This window comes from Fistularia commersonii, chromosome 30 (genome assembly GCF_037954325.1).
Source record: "Fistularia commersonii isolate RoL2024-O1a breed Wild chromosome 30, RoL_Fcom_v1.0, whole genome shotgun sequence".
In the NCBI taxonomy this organism is placed as follows: domain Eukaryota; kingdom Metazoa; phylum Chordata; class Actinopteri; order Syngnathiformes; family Fistulariidae; genus Fistularia; species Fistularia commersonii.
In genome coordinates this window covers 8,370,581-8,386,936 of record NC_141313.1, presented here as the reverse complement: position 1 = coordinate 8,386,936, position 16,356 = coordinate 8,370,581, and the positions used below count along the sequence as shown (strand labels likewise).

At 47.0% G+C, this 16,356-nt stretch overlaps 1 protein-coding gene across 1 annotated transcript; it reads right to left on the bottom strand.

Moving 5' to 3' along the window:
• Nucleotides 1-478: 478 nt before the first annotated feature.
• Nucleotides 479-9,561, bottom strand: sall3b (spalt-like transcription factor 3b). Its single transcript, XM_086177833.1, has 4 exons — nucleotides 9,213-9,561; nucleotides 2,613-5,573; nucleotides 2,183-2,514; nucleotides 479-1,425 (listed from the first exon to the last, which is right to left on the bottom strand). Exons 1-4 carry the CDS (start codon nucleotides 9,292-9,294, stop codon nucleotides 1,033-1,035), a joined length of 3,768 nt encoding a protein of 1,255 aa, XP_086033959.1. The 5' UTR covers nucleotides 9,295-9,561; the 3' UTR covers nucleotides 479-1,032.
• Nucleotides 9,562-16,356: the final 6,795 nt, after the last annotated feature.

Genomic DNA, 16,356 nt, shown 5'->3' with positions numbered 1-16,356 from the left:
TTCAAGATCTGATCAGTTCTTATTTACACGTAAAAAGTTTCAAATACCTTTCCAAACTTATTTTTGAGAATGTATGGATTTATTTATTTATTTGTTTGTTTGTTTGTTTGTTTGTTTGTTTGCATGTATGCATGTATTTATTTATTTATTTATTTACTATATTATTTTATTAATACCAGTGCCACAATCCAAGTATGCCATTGTGGCGAGAGATTTTTAGTTAATCGACATATTTTCACATTTGGGTCTGCACATTAATGTACAGCAGATACTGCACAGTTCTTTTTGTTGTGTGCTCTGGTCAATTTAGTTTTAATAAATATGTTGAAGAATATTTGGGCTATGAGAATGCATTAATATACACTTTGCTCGCTCAATCTTAGTGAAAGACAAGTCAAAGCCTCCAAGCAACAGCTAAACATATTTATTTATTAATGTTAACCCATGCACGGCAACACTGTTCCTATTCAACCTTCTCAGGCAGTGTCGTTTAAATATCGAAATGTCGTCGAAAACTAACTCAAGAGGCAGTGACTTTAACAACCACACTGCTTGTTCTGTGTGTTTTCTGTTTTGTTTATGTTGTTTTATTTTATCCGACAGTCGTTCGAGAATGACATTTCTTCACAACATTGACAACAGATCATCGGGGTTTGTAATTTCGGGATATTTTATGAGCGTATTTTGTGCTTTGCACAAACTAGCAGCATTGAGAGGACATCCAGAGGAGAGAGGACGCTGTTTGCATGATTGATTTGAACATAATGAACATTCACTTCTTCAGAACAGTCATACATCCCAGCACCGTAGGGTTTTTCAGGTACATATTTTACTGTATAGGAAAAAAAATAAATCACAAATGACTTTAACGTAAATTTCAAAATGTGAAAACCCTACATCTGTCTCTCAATTAATAAAAAAGGTATTTTTTATTTCTATATATATATAATATATATGAACAAACAATTTGTTTTACAAATATTTCAAGTCCATAATATTTTGCATAAGTTTTTCATCACCGTTTACCTTCACTCAGTTAATTCCAATTTCTTTACTGTCATCGATCAGCATCGAAAAATGCCGGTTATTTCCAAGGTCCATGCCGTTCTTGGTGAGAGTGGTTATTGGACTTCCCGCGGAGTTCACCCTGTCCATTCCCGAAGTCATGGGATGAAGTGGAGAGATGCCTCTATTTTGTATCACTGAGATTTCATTGTTCTTCATAGCCAGGCTGTTGGTGATGGCCGTCGCGTAGCGGTTCCAAAATCCCGGGTCTACATTCATTGCGCGGGCTGCCAGGTCCTTCTGAAACATCTCTCCAAACTTCACCGCTTCTCCGCCCAGCAGGGCCATGGGGTTCTCGACCGACAGCCGCCTGCCTCTCCTCGCCGGTGTGTTGTTCCACATGTGAGTTCCCATATGGACCTGCGAATCACAAAGACGTGGAGAAATCAGAGCTTGTTGCCTTTACTGGCTGTATTTCATTGGTATGTCATTGGAAGACTGATCTGTTTTTTGGAGTAAGACTTCAAGCAGATGTGCAAAATAGTATCACAATCAAAATGAAGCTGATTTTGGTAGATGTAAGGGTCTGTAAGGGGCCCCGAATGTATCAAACAAAAAACATGTAGCGGTGGAATACTTTTAGAGACTTAGTATAGTTTTTCGAAAGGCGTGCTGATTATCTGGGACAAGAAAACAAATGGATAGTCATCTATCGGTCTTTTGTTTTTTTAACTGTGTTCATCCAGGCACCGAGCTTTGTTTTCTGCAGGAAATTCAACTCCGTCGCACTGCTGCTGTCACATTGAATTATGAACATACCCTTAAACTGCCTTTTAAAATCCCACATGGACTTTATAGGAACATGTATGTTGGGATATGTCTATTTTTCATGCGGGGTAATGGAGTGCTCTGGCTTTTTTGTGATGGATGACGTTTTCATTTGGTGCGAAAAGACGGTCTTGACAAGTGCGGTTCTTATCAACGGAATAACACATTGCTTGTTGGGAAAGAACTCGAGATGTACTTTTGAATGTTTAGACGCTTTATCTTCATTTTAGCTGCTGCTCTGACCGCTCAATATCTAATATCACATAAACAGCAGATGTGTAGCATCAAAAATGTTGAAAACAAACTCAACAGCGGACGGCGCAAAGGACCGATCATTTTTTTTTCCTACCTTCAGGTTGCCCTTTGTCGTGAAAGCTCGGCCGCAGATGGAGCAGACGAAGGGCTTCTCGCCGGTGTGCGTGCGCTCGTGGATTTGCAGGGCGCTGGCCGATGAGAAGTTCTTCCCACAGACGTTGCAGTTGTGCTGCTTGGGGGTTCGCCGAGGAGGCGCGGGGCCGAGGAGGGGGTTTATCCCCGGGCTAGCGACCGACGGATAAGCCGGAGGGACGTGGACGCTGAACGTCGGTTGCTGCCGGTCAGCCTGACCGTGACCATTCACCTCGGTCTTTATCATTGCAGCCGATGCGCCGGTAACCGGGTTGCCAAAGCCGTGACCTGTAGCTGTAACAGCACAGTCGAGAGGTTAAATAATATGCGTAACGTGTGTGAACACGGGTGTATACAAGGTCAATTTCGGCGCACGGACATTTTAAACTTACTCCTCTCTTTAAGTTGGAATGACGTGCTGTAAGGCGTCTCTTCTTTGACACGGAATTTGCTCATCTGGGTTCCTCTCAGCTCCTGGGATGCGGAGGTGGGAGACTCGGGTTGCTCTCGCTTCACTGAAGCAGCGAAAGTCTCTTGGGATTCTGGCCGGTTGATCACCACAGGTGATTTGATCATCACGCCCTCTGAGGTGTTTTGAACAGGAGACGCCGATACAAAAGGTGAACAGGAGGATTCTGAGTGTTTGGGGTTGTTCGCGCCAATGTCTGCCCTTTTCTCGGATAAAGGGCATTTAAGGTTGAGTTGGCTACCGTCGCTGAAACCGTTCAATTGTACGCCGAAAGGATGGTTCAGGATGAGCGTCGAATCAATTTGCCTCATTTGGTTCTCCAGTGCCGCTATACTTGAGATGACGGGAAACGACTCCGGGGGCGATGCACAAACGGAACCCGAAAACTTAGCCGGACTCGAGCTCTCATCCGCATTTTCTACCTCTTCTCCGTCCTCCGCGTTGTCATCATCCATAGAAATGTCATCGAGAAGGTCGTTGTCGTTGCTGCTCAGACTGTCAACGTTCCTGTCGCTGGCGGAGATATCACCGTCCATCTCCTGCAGTCCGTCCAGCAGGGCCGAGTCTTGCGTTTGCCCGACCATGTGCATACGGATGTGCTGCTGGAGAACGACGGCATTGGTGAACTTCTTCTGGCAAATGGGACACGAGTGTAACACTTGGACCGGGGGGGTTTCTCTGTGAACGCCGACGTGAGTCTTCAGGTTCCCTTTGGTGGTGAACGCCCTGCCGCACACCTTGCACTTAAAGGGCCTCTCGCCGGTGTGAATGCGGTAGTGCATCTTCAGCGCGCTCTGACAGCTGAGGACGCGGTGACAGAGGATGCACTGATTTGGGTCCGTGATCTGTTTGTCGATGTTCTCCACAAGCTGCTGAAGCTTCGAGGTTTCCGATGTTTGCCCGGAGTCCAAGAGGCCACCGGTTGAGACTTTAGTTTCTTCCGAGTTCAACGAGAGGGGCGGAGAGGGAGGGCATGCTGTCGCGATGGGTTCGGGTGTTTTGGCGGCACACGGGATTGTTGCGCCGGTCGTTACGGGATTGGCTCTCGCTTTCAGGTTACAGTTCTGGGGCAGATGTATCCCCTCTGTCAGTACATCGGATCCCTCGGTCTCACGGTTAGACTGTGCTGTCTCTGAAACCGGGGAGAAAGGAGCCTCAGTGCTTCTCCGGTTTGGCGACAAAGATGCGCATTCACCAGAAGTTGGCCGGTAGGGTGATTTAAGGGGTGGTGTTACACTTGTAGCATCATTTGAGCCCCCGATACCTGTAACATTGGAAGAGAGGGGTAAACCCACTGATGCTGGCAGAGTGGCTACAACAGGTTTGCTCTCTAACCACGAGGAAACGGGTTTCTCTGGGGGGACGGACATCCCGTAGGGAATCCCTGAGCTTGTTGGCACATTGTCGAGATATTCTGGCACAGGATACGGGTTCATCTGAACTTGAGGATACTTCTCCTTATGCCTCTGGAAGTGCACCTTCAGATTCCCTTTTGTGGAAAAGCGATTGCCGCAGATGTTGCATTTGAAGGGTCGCTCTCCTGTATGGGAGCGCAGGTGGATCTGCAGAGCACTGTCGCTGCCAAACACTTTGGCACAGAACCGACATTTATGCTTGAAGAAGGGCTCCTCGGAGCTGGGCTTTGTCTCGAACAAGGACACGTTCGGCAATTTTCCTTTCCTGTTCTTCATCAGGGCCGCAAGAGGGTCAAGCGCGTTCGCCGTAGCCGCGATGCTCGCCAGGGGATTGGGGAAGATGACGCCGCTGGTCGGACTCTGAGGTAGAAATGGCAGGCTGGAGGACGAGCTGAGGAAACTGCTCTGCCCCAGGGAAAGCGGGCTGGAGGAGCTAAGCGTCTGACTGCAGCTGATGCTGGTTGTATGAGAGCCTGTGTAAGGAGGCAACAATGTCACGATGTTGCTGCTGCTGCCGCCGCGGCCGCAGCTGGGCAAAGACGGAGCCGCGTTATCTAGAGAGGTACATGAGTCATCTTTGAAGGTGGACGGCCCGCGCGCGCTTTGCGAGGGGACGCTTTGAGACTTTTCCAACTCGGACGACAAAGAAACAGCAGCCTGTCCATTGATGGCAGACGGCATGGTTCCCGACAGAGGCAGGATGGGAGCGGGGATGATTCCTTGGCAAAGGAAAGGGTTAGGCGTTAGGGACACGGCCTGGGAGACAGGGTTTAATGCCGCTTGGGTCGGTTGTCTGTTCATGACGGCCACCTGGCTGCAGATCTGCTCGATGAGCTGCAGCTGGTGGACTTGCTGTTGCTGCAAAGCCAGCAGGTGCTCCAAGATCACCGGGATGGCTGCCGTCGCCGCCCTCGATCCGGCGCCGCTGCTGTTGATCCCCTGGGAGAACTGGGCGACGGCAACCCTGGTGCTGTGGAGGATCTCCAAAGTCACGTTTGTACTCGGGTTGCTGTAACCGACGGCCGCCGACAACTGCGGGGACATGGACTCGGCCGAATGCGACGACGCAGGGCTGGAGGCCAGAGCGTATTTGTCCTGCGGGTGATGCTCAACGTCCATGGGCTCGTCCGGGTCTCTCCCGTCCTCTAAGCCGACCGCGCTCTCGTATATATTCGCCGGCGTTCGCCCGGGCTCGAAGCCGGCGTCAACCGACTCCCCCGCGGACGATTCAGTGGACTCCACGCTGGGGACGGGAGAGGGCCCCGCCGGGGAATCATCGACGACGGGTATCCCTCCATCGTCCTTCACGATCAAAACCAAGGGATTTTCAGTGCAAACTACTTGGTGCTCAGTCAGCTCAGTCCAGGTGGAGAATTCAGCGCAGCATTTATCGCAAGTGTGCGTTTCCCCACAGTCGGGAGGACTCTCAACTCCACCGGTCTGCTCTCTCTCCATGCCTTCGTAAACGCCTGAAAGCATAGGGGGGAAAATAGGAAGGTTAAGAATGTGAAATTGCTCATTTTTTAAATGAAGCTCGACCGGTTCTGTCAATCCTCGCGAATGAATGACGTGCGGACAAATACTGTTTAAACACACGGGAGTCTAGATTCCGCTCGAAATCCATCGAATGTCCAAGGAAAACAAACATTTCAAGTTGAATTACAAGACGGTTTTTCGGGCAAAATAATTAAAAACACATGGCTCTTTAATGCGGCAGTGAAAAAGCATTTGGATTTACCCTGAGCAAACGCTTAAATATAGAGAGGGCTCTAATTGCCACGTTATTAGTCAAACTCCGGGAATTAGAAAAGTCAATGTTTTTCCACCCGGACTCTGATTTTAAAGAGCAGCTGTGGAAGATATATTAATATCTTTTTGAAAAAAAATTCCTTTGTGCTGCCACTTGAAATCAAATCCGTGAACACGTCACTCAAAAGCGTCAAACGTTTCTAACGCGACCCCTCCCTGCACCCTCCTTATTCAGATGTTAATAATCTTTGGGGAAAATCAATAACGCTCAATAGACTTATCTGACCTCTCAATTGTGCGTTCAGACAGATAATGAAACGCCATATAGCGTATTGATTTTCTCTCTCTTTTTATTTTTTTATTTATTTTAAACCAGGTGCTATTTTGAAACTTCTCTCTTTATTCCAGCCGTGTTTTTTTTTATTTTGTCAAATAAAGAGATATTGGTAACACGCAACTGATATATGAATATACAGAAACATAGGAATGGTGGTCACCGATTGGCTATTTCACTCTGGAATATTTACATTTGAAAGTTTCCAAGAGGAGTTCTTCACTCAGCAGGAAAGGACATATTCTTGTACAATCGTGTCATTTGCCATTCGCTTGAGTATTTTTCGTCCCGTTAGCTAATCAAATAATTTTATCCAATTACATCTGGGGAGGGGGCGGGGGGGGGGGGACTCGCCACAGGAGGATTGAATGTCTCCATAAAAGTAACTAAGTAACCACTTGAAACACACACATATACACAAACACGCAATACATGAACTATTTCCTTCCAGCTGTAAAGTGGTCCTCGACATCTTGGTCTCCCCCCCCTCCCCTCTTGTGCGACACAAAGATTTTCGACTTTCAGAAACGCCAAAATGCGTCTGTTCAGGCTCTGCCTCATTAGGGAAACAGACGGCGATAACAGATGGAAAGATTTTGGACAAATCAATATTCGGGGCTCGTCTGCGAATAAACCAATTCGAAAAAAGAGCTAAATGCGCATTATGAGGTCAAAGAAAAAAAAACACAGACGATTAGACTGTTTTGGTTGTTTTGATTGATTCTGCCTATTATTCTATATTATTCAGTCAGTTGCATTGTGTGTGTGTGTGTGTGTGTGTGTGTGTGCGCGCGCGTTTAATTCGGCAGCTCCCTGTAAGGGTCCTAAGGCCTAGTAGTTGAGGCCCCCCCCAAAAAATCATTGTGTTCTTCCTGCAGCGACCATGAGCTTCAGTGTATCTGCTTGTCTGTTGCATGTGTGTGTGTGTGTGTGTGTGTGTGTGTGTGTGTTTGTGTTTCCGGCCCTTCTCAGTACATGCCGCCGGCTGGAAACAAGACATGCCGGACATTTAAATCATCATTTCAAGGAGATTTGACAGTTACAGTGGAAGATAAAACAAAACCAAAAATAAAACCAACATTTCAGATGGCGGCAGGAGTGTGTAAGGAGCGCGGACGGAGTCCGGAGTAAATAATCGTCAGGCCGAGCGAGTGGGTGGTCTGAAGATCACCAAGGCGATTCCACAAACACGGGAGCCAAAAAAAAGGCCCTTTCACTGTTTTAACTCTGCATTTTTTCGCCAGCGCCGTGTGAGATTTACCGTCGGCGTGAAAACAAAGAAAAGATCAATTATGATTTAAAGCCTTTTGGACGGAGGTCCAAATATAATAGAAATGCATTTGAAAATGACCCCGTCGTCCGCGCTGCCGTCCACGAAGGCGGCGTAGAACCCGCAAACAGATTTATGTCCGTTTTCTCGCCGTGCGGTCTGGCGAGCGGAGCGGCTGAAACATAACAAAAAAATTAATAAATAAAGATGAGAAGTATAAAAAAAAGGCCGCAGCTGGAGAGCAAACTTCTCCGTGCCATCTCCCGGGGCCTCAAAGGTCAGCGGGGGTCACGTGTGCTAATTGTATCGCCATCCAGACACGGACCACTTGCCCCGCGCCGGGTGGAGGCCCACGGAGGTTAAGTCAGCAGCCAAAGTCAAAGCCCCCCGTCAGACGGTGGCAAAGATCCCCTCCCTGCCCCCCGTCTGGCTGCAGGACAGACACAGAGGAGCGAGGGCCAGGGCCTTCTCCACAACTTTCACGCAGCCGGCAAAATCACAAATCTCAGCAAGGACTATAGATAAAATAATCCTGAAATGGGGCCGGGGGGGGGGGCTTTGATTAAAAAGCTCGGAGAACGTTCCTTCTTTTTACAGGCTTCCGGAAGCGACAACAAAACATCACAACGAGAAATCAGTCGCTTCACCTTCCGTTCGAAAACTAGAACACCACTTTAGGGGTGTTTTATGGAAAAACACCCCTTAAGATAAAGGTTCGGATCGACGAATTTCCCGTTCAAATCCCCTCCTTTGGCTGAAACCTCTATTACCGATATCATATCCTCAGTTAATGCTGATTAAAAGGCTCGGAAAGCATCCGTTTCCTGCAGGTAAATGAGAAGAAAATAGGATTGTTTAATTAAATATTAAATATTAGAGCTACTGTAACCCCCCCCCCCTCCTGGTGTGTAATAACACGGGGATAAATCAGATCCGGTTACGAGTTATCGAGTAAGAACTTATGATTATTGATAATTATTTCTTACATTGGCATTAAACCACCGGGTTCTCATATCGCTGTGCGACTCATCGGGGAAGAATCAAATTGAAAAACCATTTGTTTAAATACAATATGCAAATTGTGTCAATACACTGCGATAGACTAGTTTTTTTTTTTGTACAATCAAAAGGAAAAAAGAAAAAAGTAAAGTTAATTTGCTGTCAAGAAAGTCCTCAAGCACAAATCTGCCAAAATAAAGCTTTGCTGGTTTATTCAGTTTACTATTAATATTTATTTGTGGCATTTCTCTCCACTCTGACTCTTGTCTTGAACCAGAGGCGCCGAATCCTCGTTCCCCCTCCCTACATTTAAAACGGCTAAAAGAAAACAGCACAATATCTTATATATATATCATATATGTGTATATTTTTCCTCTCGTGTTTTTACTCCCTGCTGGAAATTTGTGAATCTCTTATAATCCGACTTTTGATTTTGGGAAGAAAAAAAAGTGACAGGAAACGGATGAGACGCGCCGAGCCCCATCACGGCCTCGGCGCAAACTTTTTTTTTAATTAACTAAAAACTAATCAACGACCTCTAAACTTTTTTTTAAGGTTCATTATGAATAAAATTGTATTTTATTTTTATATTTATTCTAAAGTCAAAGAGACACAACGGAATCCGCTTTTCTATCCGGATCGGTTTTCTAATTTTGTTTTGTTTTCCTTTTTCCACTCTCGTCCTCTTTGCAGTATCATTTTAAGTACTAAGGAGTATAAAAAGTAAATTAAAAAAAAAAAACAGTTTTCACGTACCACTTGCGCGGGGGAGCCCGGTCCGCGGCGCGTCCTCGTCCGCCCGGAGGTGCTGCGGCTTGGCTTGCTTGCGTCGCGACATGTCGGTCTCTCTCCCCCTTCCGCCGGATCATCCGCGGGCGGGGAGGCTGGAGGCTGGAGGGGGAGGGAGGGCGGGGGGCAACCAGCGAATGGGACCCCTCAGACGCGACGGCTCGGTGAAATAGTCGCGGGGTGGCCGGTGCCGATACCCGGGCGCAGATTGCGCATGTCAGTGTGATTATGATGGAAAGTGTGTGTGTGCATGCGTGTGTATGTGTGTGTGTGTGTGTGTGTGGTGATGCCTTTACGACCCCGACTTCACCCCCCCCTCCCGTGCGTGATTGATTGACGTCCCGGCGCGGTGGGAGGGAGGGAGTGCGTTAATATCAATCCGCTCACTTCCTATTTTACGCGCAGCTCCGAGCGACTCCGACTCCGGTCGGCGGCCGAGCTCATGTGCGTCGGAGCCGGGTAACTTTGTGTCCCATCCCGCCCCCTTCCCACTGCCTCCTCTCACCTGGGCGCCCGGTCAGAAGAACCGCCCGAGGGAGGGAGGAAGGGGGGCCGGGGTTTCCCCTCTTCCTCGGCGCGGACGCATGAGGAACGGCGTAAAGTCCAAAAAAAAAGCGTCAAAAATAACAAAACAAACGCACGACCTGTGCGTAAAAGCGATAACAATCCGCTGGATTAAATAAACCTGCGGGGTTTGGGGTTGTTTTTGTATGTGTGTGTGTGTGTGCGTGTGTGTGTGTGTGCGCGCTCCGGTCGCGGATGGGTCTGATCTGGATTCGGTGCGAGTCGGAAGTGCGCGGCCGGCGGCGCTGCCCCCGCCTCCGGCCCGTCATTAGATATCCCTCCGCCGCCTGCGATAGGCTGCCGCGCCTGCGACCTCCCACCGTCCGGCGCCTCAGTGCGCAGAAGACAATAGTGATGGAGAAGGTGGTGGTGGTGGTGGTGTGTGTATCTGTGTGTGTGTCACACACACAAACACACACCTAAGCTCCCACGGAACAATCATCATGGAAGATGTGACCTTCAGAGATCACCAACTAACTAACTGTTCCTGTAGTGGTTGACCCAAGACCAGAACCAGAGGCCAAATCAAAGGTTGTTTTTTTTTTTTTTTTTTTTTTTTTTGGGGGGGGGGGGGCTCTTGGAGGTGTTTCAAAGCAGGGAGAAGAAAAAAAAAACAACCCTTTGTCCCCTCAACTTGTGATTATGTGGTATTAAAAGATGCAATAGGGAGGCGGAGGAGGAGTGGGACGGAATCAGCTGGTGATAATTGCAAGTACTACACAACAGCCTGGTATTGATCCATACCACCCCCTCCCTGTGCCATGGAGAGATAAGGCACCCCCCCTCCTCCGCTACGCCTGGAATATCATTTCTTCTGACCTATCAGGTTTCCGCAGACTTATGATGAATAGCTGGCGTGGCCCTGGGAGCGCTTATCTGGAAACTCAACTGCCTCCCCTCCACTTGATTCGATATCGATTCCTTGTAACCGTTGTTGTCGCCACGCGAAATCAAACCGGCAACCACCCGACGACGCCCGGACGATCTCCCAGTTTCTGCTCTGCGGTCTGACATCTAAGGAAAAAAAATCTGCAATTTATTGTGAGATCAATGTGAACTGGTCCAAGGGAAGCCTACTAATGGGTAATCACAATAATCTTACACGTTATAGTCCCTGAATAATTGACGTTTCGATAAATTAAAAGCCAGAAGCAGCTGAAGGTGCATCTGTTGTCTGATAAATACCACAATATTTCTACCTTCAGACAAACGTCAATCATAAACCGCATCTCTGATTATATAGCACGTTTCACACCTGACAGCATTCACCAATTCACACACATGGCAGCAGAGCTGTCAGGCAAGGTAGTAACTGGGGGTCGATGTCTTGCCCGAGGGCACTGTGGGATGCAGACAAGAGGAGTTAGGAATCGAACTGCCAATCTTCAAATTGAAGGAACACCCGACTATTGAATGAGCCGTCCCATACATATACATATACATATACATATACATATACATATATATATACATATACATATACATATACATTATAGAAAAAAAATTGATTCATAATTTTCTTTTTTGCCATTGAATCTCAGTCCATCATTATTGTAATTATTCAAATGGTGTTGGAAAACATATTGAAACAGGCCGGGCGATTGTGTTGTTGACATGGTGGTGAGGGTGGGGGTAGGGGACCCCTGAACGACAACATGGTGCTGTCAGGAAGTCGTCGTATAATCTGTCACCACCCTTCAGATCAAATCTAAATGCGGATGTGATTTGACTCCGTCCACTCCACTCAACTGCTCCCGCTCTCACACACACACACACACACACACACACACACACACACTCTTGGGCACTCACAAAATCTCAAACTGTTAAAATTGGCTCTAAGAGGTGTTTCTCAAGAGAAGAAAAATTACCTAAGAAATAAAAATAAATAACATAAAATAATGAAAAATAATTTAAAAAGATTATTATTATTTCTTATAATTATGAAAATTTTACAATAATGTTATAATAATAACTTTATTATTTATAATAGTAATAATAGCATAGTGTCATTTGCATTGGATGTAGGGTGATACCGTTCATTCATGAATTCATCCGGCCATCCGTTCATTCATACTCTACTCTGCTTATCCCACTGCCGTGTCCCAGAGGCACCGGGGACCAGTCCCAGCTGACATTGGGCTGGAGAGTCAGGGCTCACCCTGCGCCATTCACCTATCAATCAAAGGGCCACACACGGAAGCATGAAACCACTCACCCTCTCATTCACGTCTGCGGACAATTTCCTTGACCTCCTGTGGGACGGCTGGTTGGGGCGGGGATAGAAATCCCACACATGTGTGAGGGAGAACATGACCACAGCACACAGGAAGGCCGCAGGAATCAAACTAGGGACTTTCTTACTGCGAGGCAGGAGCGCTACCCCTTCAGCCTCCATCCCATCCCCTGCCCGTCATGGCAACATCCACGCGAACTGTAAAACAGAGTCTGCAGGATTGCAAAGATTTATTGTGGCCACTTTATGAAGATTGCAGTGTTTGATTTACTCCCTGTTGAAGGCGGCGGAGGCTCCGGCAGCGTCCCGTCAGCCGGGGGTGGGGGTGGGGATGAGACGGCGATGCAGGAAGTGAGAAGCTTCACTCGGAGATACGATGGGCCGACGCCCTTTGACCTATCGCTAAGACACGTAAACCCCGCGGCGAGGCCAGGGTGGGCTAAAACTTTGCGACATGCGCACCGGCGCAGAAGTGTGTGATGGATGAGGACATTTTGACCCAGATTCTGCGCCGACCCACATCACGCGTCTCTCACTTACCTACTTTACTTCATTAAAAATAAGTTGGACTTAATTTACTGGGATGTCCACATGTTCCTGCAGCTGTTCACAGCTGTACTGCATTAACACAACTCTTATAATTCATTCATATATTATGTATACGGCATGTACCAATCCCAGCTGTCATTCATGCATTCACAGACAAACAAATAGAAACATACAACAATTCACGCTCTCATCTAGATATCATATAGAGATATGCAACCACTCAATCTCTCATAAATATATAATATATGCACATATAAGTCATTTAAAATGATTTATCCTTCATTAATCGCTGTGGAGAAATTAGTCCATCAAGGATGAACCATGAGCAGTAGGCATGCCGTCCACCAGGGGTTCAGTGTGCTGCTCGCTTCGACAAACCGGGAATCAAACCAGGAAGGTTCAGGTCCAAAGACGGTTGCTCCGCCTCCTGCGCCACCTCCATTTCCATGTCATAGAAACATATAACATTCATCCTTCCATTCGAATGGCATATAGAGACAAACAAACCGTTCACCCGTTCATTTGTGTGTCATGTAAAGACTAACAATTATTCATTCCCTCATTCACAGACATTAAACCATTCACTCTCATGCAAATTGTCATACAGTGACATGCAACCATTCACCCCCCCATTCACGCATCATATAAATACCTGCAGCCATTCACTCTCATCCACACATCTGGGCGACTTTGGGTCTCCGAGAACCTATTGCACATTTCTGAGAACCCGGATGCATCCAACCAGGGACACTTCTTGCAGAAGCACTGGATTCAAACGAATCGCCAGCAGTCTTTTCCCTTCAGGGGTCGCCACAACCAATCAACTTTCTCCATCTAACCCTATTCTCTGTATCCTCCTCTCTCACACCAACTACCTTCATATCCTCCCTCCCTACGTCCATAAATCTTCTCTTTGGTCTTCCTCAAGACCTCCTGCCCGGCAGCTCCAATTCCAGAATCCATCTACCAATATATTCACTATCCCTCCTCTGTACATGACTCAGTCATCTCAGTCTGGCTTCTCTGACCTTGTCTCAAAACATCTAACATAAGCTGTTCCTCTGATAGACTCATTCTTGATAGTCTTCTATCTCATAGTACCTCTGACACTTTTCTCCACCCATTCCAACCTTATCGAACCCATCTCTTCACCAAACTAATCACCGGCAGTACGATATTATAACGGGATCGGGATTGGCTCCCTGGCAACATCCACAGGTGAAGTAAAAGAGACGATGACCGACCAAATGAATGAATGAATGAATGAATGAATGAATGAATGAATGAGATCAGTACATAATTTCCCTGCAAACACATTTACATTATATTACAGTACAGTCATCTGGCAGGCGCTTTTATCCAAAACTACAGACTTACACAAACAGCGATATTCTTCCATAGGAACACCAATGAAAAGCCCCGGCTTTGCCGCGCCGCTCTCAGACATCACCGGGGGAAACAAATGTAAATCAATGTCCTGAAAATGTAATGAGCGGCGGTACAAGCTCAGGGCTGCCGGGGCGGTTGTCGGGGCTGGATGTCGGGGGCGGATGTCGGCCCTCCCAGCCGGGCCGCGCTCCATCTGCTCCTCGGCTCCTGGAAGCGCAATGACATCCGATGAGTTGTAGCGGTAGGCCCGGCTCCCCGGGACGTATTTCAAGGGGGCCGGGGTCATATTTTACCGTTTCAAGGCCGAGGCGCCGTCATGTATTAATTAAAATCCAAATACCCCCGTATTGATTGTGTTATCAGGCTAGTGCAGCCCGGGCCGGCTGTATTGATCCGCTCTGTGATTTACGATCATTTTCAAGAAAAATCCCTTTGTGTGATTATATGAGGAAACACAGCCAGCGAGAGTGTAATTCTTTGAGATCTACTTGGAGGTCTTAAACACACTGCTGCCCCGGAGGGCCTCGGAGGAGGGATATTTTCAACCAAAAAAAAAAAATTGTTATGATTCCATCAGCGGCGTGGAGAAGTAAATCAGATCAGCTAACGGGTTTAGGAGTCTTGTGGCTTTCAGTATTTGACTTCTCACCGTTTGATGCTGCTAATCTCAGATGTTTAGGGTTTGCTACGCCACTTAGCTTCAGACTAAAAAGGGAATGCAGTGGAACTACAACCAGCTTTGGAGGACCACTTCCCGTCACCTGCTGAGGTCGGGGTTGTGATGAGAGGTGTGACGAAAGCTACGATCAAGAACAAAAAAAATTGAAAAGAAATAAAATAGCGGCGGTCAGCGCCTCTGCCTCGAGGCAGGGAGATCCTCATGTTCTTGGTCTCTTCCCGCAGTCTAAAAATCTGCTGAAGAGACCCTTAATTATTGAGATGTGTGACTGAAAGGGTGAATGGTTGGTGGATGAGACGGTGAACGTAGTACCACTGGAGATGACCTGTGAATGAAACTGGCTGGTTGAGGGTGAATGTTATTTATGTCAATATGATGCAAACGAGAAAGTGAACGGTTGTACGTCTCTGAAAGTGGCCTGATGATCGGTCCGGGGTGAACTCCGCCTCTCGCCCAATGACAACTGGGATGGGCTTCGGCCCCCCGTGACCCTGAATACAATATAAGTGGCATAGATAAGGAATGAATGAATGATAAAACGAGACAGCGCCACTGTTTCCAGGTCTCCGGTGTGACGACCAAACGACAACAGACTCGTGCTAAAGACATGGGCTCGTCTTTGTAAAGAGTCAAAGCGGTTTTAAAAAAACAACTCTGTTTGTTCTTCTTTCACTTATTTTAAAATAAAAAAAAACAAACTTGCCTTATTTCACGTTGGCCATATCGAAAGGAGGCGCGAGGCACCAGGGGGCGCAGCAGAGCACCAGGATGGGGGTGGGGGTGGAATGCAGGAAGCCAAAAATGAGCAAAGTATTTATTGGCTAAACTGAGAACAAACACGGCAAACTGTGAAGCGGATAATAACTAGCATCAGAGATGGCAGTGTGTGTGTGTGTATGTGTGTGTGTGTGTGTGTGGGTGAGGGATAAACAAGGGGTTGCAAAACTCTAAGAAGGAAAGGATTATCTGACGGAAACCGAAACTCGACAGAAGGGCAGAGAATAACCGAACCCCGCGGGGAATAGGCCAAAGAGAGAAAACCCCGGGGTCCGATGTAAAAGTCCAAAACAGGATCACGGCGCTCTAATTATATCTCGGTTATTATTACATTCTCATCGGAGACTCCTTATTATTAAGGTGTAATAAAGCGGGCGGTCATGTACCTACAGTGCGTTTGTTCTCTTTGGAAAATCTCATCGAGACATTCTGAGATCCTTTCTGTGCTTTGAGCCATCAGTCAAAAGGGAAAATCCGGGTATTATCATCTCACCATCAGAAGGTTGGGGGGGTTTCACATACATCATGCATTAACAGGTAATAACTAAACAGGAAGGAAGTCGTCAGTTGCCGCTGCACCGCTCTTGTGGTTTAATCCAAGTTTTTGTCATCGGCAACCTTTTTTTTTTTCAACAAAAAGGTCTACTTTCTTTGTGTGTCGATACACCAGCATCCAGACGACTCTTAACCAATAAACACCCGATTTGAAATTTCAGCAGGCGGCGCAGTGGCTAGCGCTTCTGCTTCACAACAAGAAGGTCCAGAGTTTAATTCCAACATGCGGAACTTATTATATTTATTTTGCAGCATAAGTGTGAGAGTGAACGGTTGCGTGTCTCTGTATTATGTGTGAATGAGCGAGTGAATTGTTGTTTGTGTCTCTATTTTGCCTTGTGAATCCGGCCTGAATCCTAACT

Bases quoted from the DNA above. Each gene is read 5' to 3' on its own strand.
- sall3b (XM_086177833.1), bottom strand. From the start codon at position 9,294: ATGTCGCGACGCAAGCAAGCCAAGCCGCAGCACCTCCGGGCGGACGAG. The intron at 5,574-9,212 runs GTACGTGAAAAC...CTATGCTTTCAG, and splicing joins CGGGCTCCCCCGCGCAAGTG to GCGTTTACGAAGGCATGGAG. The intron at 1,426-2,182 runs GTAGGAAAAAAA...TGTGATTCGCAG, and splicing joins CGACAAAGGGCAACCTGAAG to GTCCATATGGGAACTCACAT.